This window comes from Pteropus vampyrus, unplaced genomic scaffold (genome assembly GCF_000151845.1).
Source record: "Pteropus vampyrus isolate Shadow unplaced genomic scaffold, Pvam_2.0 Scaffold107, whole genome shotgun sequence".
In the NCBI taxonomy this organism is placed as follows: Eukaryota; Metazoa; Chordata; class Mammalia; order Chiroptera; family Pteropodidae; genus Pteropus; species Pteropus vampyrus.
Genome location: NW_011888888.1, coordinates 1,425,976 through 1,432,487, shown reverse-complemented (window position 1 = coordinate 1,432,487; position 6,512 = coordinate 1,425,976). Strand labels below are relative to the sequence as shown.

The 6,512-nt window shown below is 33.2% G+C and overlaps 1 protein-coding gene and 1 pseudogene across 1 annotated transcript in view; one reads left to right on the top strand and one right to left on the bottom strand.

The window, feature by feature from the left end:
* Positions 1–6,512, top strand: part of FAM185A (family with sequence similarity 185 member A) — a 57,870-nt gene that overhangs the window by 30,884 nt on the left and 20,474 nt on the right. Inside the window, exon 4 of the mRNA XM_011365210.2 lies at positions 1,409–1,450. Within this exon, the coding sequence (XP_011363512.1) occupies positions 1,409–1,450 (42 nt within the window). The remainder of the gene's footprint in view (positions 1–1,408; positions 1,451–6,512) is intronic.
* Positions 356–474, bottom strand: LOC111743129 (annotated as a pseudogene).

Here is a 6,512-nt window from a genome sequence, read left to right as displayed (position 1 = left end):
TAAGAAAACAAGACCGCTACATATGAAAAAGAAGGGGATGGAAAAATATATTGCTCTGACTGACTTAGAAGATATTTAACTCAGAAAGAGAAAGATAAACACTATATGATTTCACTTATATGACCCAGGATGTACAACCAAGAATAATTTATCCAGCAAAGCTATCATTTAGAGTTGAAGGAAGATAAAGAGCTTCCTAGACAAAAATAAACTAAAGGGATTTATCACCACCAAGCCAGAATTACAGGAAATGTTGGAAGGACTTTTTTTTTTTTTGAGGCAAGACAACCCTTGGTTGCCCTCACATATTGCGAGGACTTTGTCAGCTTACAATCCCTTATTTTTTTGTTTGTTATGCCTACAGCACCTGGTCTTCCTAGGTGATCTCCCATCCAAGTACTGACCAGGCCCGACCCGGCTTAGCTTCCGAGATCAGACGGGATTGGACTAATTCAGGGTAGCATGGCCGTAGACTGGAGGGACTTCTTTAAGAAGAAAAATAACGTATCAAAAACAGGAGTAAAGAATGGTAACAAGTACATTCCTATCAATAAGTACCACAAATGGAAAGAATTAAGTGCTCCAACCAAGGGATGGAGTGGCTAAAAGGATAATAAAAAAAGACCCCTACATATGAAAAGGAAGGGAATGGAAAAAGATATTGCTGTGATGAACTTAGAAGGTATTTAAGTCAGACAGAGAAAGATAAACTATATATTTCACTTATATGTGGAATCTAAGGAATAAAAAGAACAAATTAATCAAAAACAGACTCACAAATATAGTGGACAATTTGGTGATGGAAAGAGGGGAGCGGGGTTTGAGGGACTAGGAGAATGGGGTGAAGGGTTGAAGAAATATAAATTATTAGCTCACAGGTGGTCACGGGAATGGGGAAGATGGTATAGGGAATGCAGTTAGCATTAGTACATTGGCTAGTTGGAAAGGGGAGGGAGGGAGCAATTGGGATCATTTTGCTAACTATATAGATGTCTAACCAATATATACTTGAAACTAATAAAAATTAAAAAATTTTAAAAATATAGTGATATTTGGTTGAAAATGCATAGTCAGTGCATTTAAGTAATTTTTTCATTTATGGGTTTTAGAAGTATCATTTTTCTTCCATGTTTTCCATACTGTATAGTGGTATGTCTTATAGTTATGCTATAAAAGCTTAAGCTGGAGTGGTGGAAGAGAGTTTATATACATACCTAAAGCTATTTATTTCAGAGTTGCAAGTAAATCTGTCATTGGTGTGTGATACTGAGGAAAATTGCCAACAACAATAACAACATTATTAAATAACATTTTGGATATCCAAGCATGTTTTCAGATACTATATAACAGTTCCTTTCTAGATTACCCATAATATATAAATTTGTCTTTCTTTTTCTCTCTTTTACAGGTAATATAACATTACAAAGCAAGATGGGTAACATCACAGTAGGTATGTGCTAAGATGCTAGTTGGTCAATTTTACATGCTTTTAAAATAGCTATATTTGTGATATTTTGTTAGGGTAAATAAAGTTTACAGTTTCGCTGATGACTTGATAAGATCCTGATAAGTCAAATATAGGCAGACCCCCATGTATGAATATGTGGAAATATTTCTGGAAATTCATTGATTCATCATCCAATAAATATTGTGTATATTGTAGGTTTAGAGTCACTCAGAATAGTGTTGAAATTCTGATTTCACCACTTTCTATAATGGGCAAATTACCTAACTTTTCTGTACCTCAGTTTCCACAACTGAAAAAAAATAATAATAAGTACCTATCATGTAGGGTTATAAGAATTAAACAATATATATAAAGTACTTTAGCACAGTGTCTGACATATGGTAAAAATTCAATAAACAATAGCCATTTTATTGTTATTGTTCTAATCCTAGGCCAGAACTAATAGTGGCTAGTGGTACTTTAGACTTAGTCACCACATCTGTTGCTGTGCTGGGGAAAAGACTCAGAATAGTTTAGTTAGAGCTTTTCTCAGTCCCAAGGAGCATCTGCTTGCCTGTTTGACAAAGACACACTGAGCTCTAAGAGTGATGGTTGTTTTTTAGGCCTTAGAAGGTAGGGTGTTCGGGTTGGGAAATTGGGATCTTTGTGGTGGGGAGCTGTCGCTTATAGTCAGTATGAATGCCTAGGGCCTTATGTTTTTGTCTTTTTTGATATTTTATATTTTCCCTTTGTGCTGACTGAAGTAGTGAATATGTCCAACAATCCCTTCCACTATCACTTCTGGATTTTTCTGGCTTAAAGTATACATCTTTCTTTAAGTTTTCTAGAGATTGTAACTTTTATGTTGAATGGGGAATAAGTAGAATATAAAGGCTTCCTCGGTGATAATTATAAATCATTTTAACTAAGACATGACAGAAGAATTTACCTGTGTTCCAGTGGGAAATCAAGATTCACTATTGACTCTTCAGGCCATTTCATCAGAGGACATATCTGGGAATAGTAAGGAAAGTTTCTAGGGTGAACAAAAAGGTACACTGGCAAGAAGCTGAGTGAGCTGGGGGGAAGTCTTAGGCATGGGTGGAGTTTGTAGCAGTAAGGGAAGGGGAGAAAGAGAGGGGAATATTTCAAATTGGAAGGCACAGGGTTTCACTACCCACTAGTGGCTCTTTAGGCAAATGTGAATTTGAGGGCTTAATATAATATAACATAAATGTTATTCTTAGATGGAAATGTGAAAACATAAAGGAAAAACCATTCTCTCTAAAATTGGAAATGGTTTATCCATACTGGAAAAGAATATTAATAGCAAGAATGAAATATATAGTAATTTACATCTTCAAAAATGGTTTAATACTTTGTATAAGTAATTAACATTATGAATTCTTATTAATTTTCTCTATAAACCATCCCCTTTCCCATTATTAAGTATTAGATGGACTTTAAGTCAAGGTGTATTATTTTTCTCAGATAAATCTCTGTCTACTTAAAGAAAATTACCTGAGTGTTAAGATATAGATTGATATCACGTATGTGTATACATACATATATATGTTTGTATCTATATTATATCTATATCTTATAGATAAACTAAAATTATAGAAATAATAACCCTTTCTAATTTTCTTTAGTGAAACATAAATTGTGGTTTTATGGTGTTTTTAAAAACTTTAAAATGTTTTAGGCTGTTCTTAAAAACATAAATAAATGAAGGTAAATAAAGCTTGTTTCTTATTTTATAAACATCACTGATAAATTTTGAGTTCTATTTTGGAAGAATCTCTCAAATAAGAAAAAAGTATGCATTTTTTGTTATATCTTGATCTGTGATAGTGTGGAAATGCATGGACCTTATAAGTAGATTTGATTGTGAATTTTGGTTCTACTGTGTGACTTTGAGCAAATTACTAAATCTGTCAGAGTTTGCATTTTAATACATAAAAGGAATACAACCCACATAACACAAGATTTGTTGATAATTAAAGTATATAAAGTACAGCCCAGTGCATGATAGTCATTCAATAAACTAGTCTTTCCTCTTCTAGTTTATTATCTATAACATAAAACTGTTAAGCCACTGTGTTATAATCGTAATTATAAGGGAAATATTCATAAGTTCATTTAATTCTTGAATACCTATATTAAGACTTTGAAAGAAAGAAAGATATGAATCACATCACTGTTTATTGATCTCAAATTGTGTTAGCGTTTGGAGACAACACTGAGTATGGCAGTAACTAGTTGTCTATTTGAGTGCCTGCTGTATATCGGGAGCTCTTTTTAGGTACTGAGGAATAAACTGGTCAACAAACAAAGCCTCCATGTCAAGCTTCTGGCTGAGAAGAAAGACAATAAGCATGTGAATAACAAAATATAATTTCAGATAGTGCAGTGAATAAATAAGAGAAGGTAATGGGATAGAAATTGGGGAAAAGAAAACTATTTCAGTTAGCAATCTGGGAGGGTCTGGAGAAGGGACATTTGAACTAAGGTCAGAATAATGGGAAAGAGGCATGTAAAATTCCAGATACAGAGCTCCTCAGATAGAGAAATAGTCAGTGCAAGTCTTGAAAATGGAATGAGTTTATTATTTTTGTGGTACAGAAGGAAGACTTGTGGGCAGAGTTCTGGGAGATGAGGTAAGCAAGGGCTAGATCCTTGAGTCTTGTAGACATGGTAAAAATTGGGACTTTATTCCTTGTAACTACAACAGGGTGTTAGCAGAAGAGTGATATATAATTTATATTTAAAAAGAACACCCCCTAGCTGTTTCATAATGTGCCAGAGAGGTGCGGAAGTGGAAGCAGTTGACTAGAAAGCTTAATTTGTTTATCCATTTTCCTATTGCTGAATACCTGGGCTGTTCCTAATTTTTGTCAATTATAAATAAAGCTGCTATAGCCATTCTTAGACAAGTTATTTTATGGAGATATATAGATAAAATACAGATACAGATACAGATACAGATATAAATATAAATATATATTTTCCTTCTCGGGTAAATACCTAGGAATGGAGTTTCTAGATTGAGTAGGTATGTATATGATTAGTTTTATGATAAACTACCACACTTTTCCCCAGAGTTCCATTTTATACCCCCTCCTATAATGTATGAGTTGCAGGAGTTTTTTATATATTTTGAGAACAAATCCTTTGTCAGATATTGTTTTCTCTGTATTTTCTTAATGATGAACAATCAGGAAGAATGAAAAGCTAGAATTGCCTTCAGGCAAGTTTTTTTTGTTTCTATAAGTAAGAATTTTACACCTAACTGTATATTACACAAACCCTAAGAAAGAGCTGGTTTCAGGAAATCGGTAAATCTCTTTGTCTTAAATAGAATCAAATTTTACAGTTTGGTTTTTTTTTTAGGGAGAAAAGCTTATTTCCTCAAAACAATATGTTTGCTGTAGGTATTGGCAGAGTACGAGTAAAGGGCCAGATAGTAAATACTTTTGGCTTTGTAAGCCACGTAATCTATCTGGACTATGCAACTCTGTTATTTTAACACAAAAGCAGCCATTGACATTACAAAAATGGATGTGTCTACTTTCCAGTAAACCTCTACTAATAAAAACAGGAGGCTGTAGTTTGCCAACCCTGCTGTTTAGCCTAAAAACCATTACTGTTATGATTCTGGAGAAATTTTAAGTTTGATGGCTTAATCCCAAAGGTTACAAGTAAGTAATGTTTATTTGAAATTTCTTGATTGGTTGGTTTGTGTTTTTCTTGAAACAAAATATTTGCTTGAGAAATTTGAAGGCAGCCCTTATAAATCATGACAACCTAATTAAAATCTACTGTGTAACTTGGATTTTGAGGAATTGAGATTAGTAGAAGCAAAACAGTTAAAAGAAACAAAAAGTGGTTTGTAGGAACCTGAGGGATAGAATTGTAGAAGCTTCAAAATATTGGAATTGGTGTTGAGAAAAGGTTATATAATATTATTCAGTGGGAATATTAAGAGACTTGAGATGATTTAGGTATTATCTAACTATTTGATTTCAGGAAAATAGACTTAGTGTCCTCTCCATGATTCCTTTATTAAGAAGAATATGTGTGATTATAGTCCTTTATTTCTGGTTTAGATAATATAATTGATCAGCTTTTTAAGTAATCTCATCAGTGATTTGGATTTTGTATATATCAATTCTAACCTACCCCCCAAAACCCTGTTCTTCCTAATTTCCAAAATACAGAGCTCTCTCAGAAGTTGAAGTGCTCTATTAAAATTAATTATCAAAACCCTGATTTTCCTTGAACTTATATTCTTAAAATAACAATTTTCTTCTGGAACACTAGGTCATGTTCCATTTAAAATTTTCAACAGGAGAAAGCAGCACTCGTTAGTAAATAATGGTGAGATAGGGATGCTAATAGAGTTGCTCACCTAGCTTTACTTTCTTTGTTCCATGTTGTCTCTTTTGAAAGGCACTGCCAGAAGCTGCGTAATGATAATTATATCTTTAAAAAAAGAACGTCTTCATTTTTTTTGTTTGTTTTTTTGGGGTTTTTTTTGTTTTTTTTTTGCAGGGCAGGAGTGTGGGGCAGATTGCATCTCTCAAGCCCAGTCTCCTACATGCTCCTTCCCTGACACAGAATACCTAGGCAGGACACTAACTTAGAACACTTTCATGAAGTAACTTTAATTCTGCCTTTGCAAACACTTTACTATAATAGAAATGATTGGAACTAAAAATTAACTTAAGAATCAAATGAAGGCTTATATATTTAGTTTTACTTATAAAATTTGTTCCTTGTTCTTGCAATTAATGTAGTTTTGGAAGTACAGAAATAAAGTTGCAAAAATCAAGAAATATCTTTTATGTTACTGTTCCTTAGTATCTACATGTTGAAACTTGAGGTAGAATTATAAAAATTCAGAACTTTCTGAACATGCTTGACCAATTTTGAGAGACTTCTTTATCTAGAGGAAAATAACAAAGTTTGGAATTTTAGCCTTTCAAGCTTATTTGTTATTGTCTGCTATTAGCAAAGTGCATATTAGATATCTATTTCTTTGGTTGCATGTAGCGTTAACTGG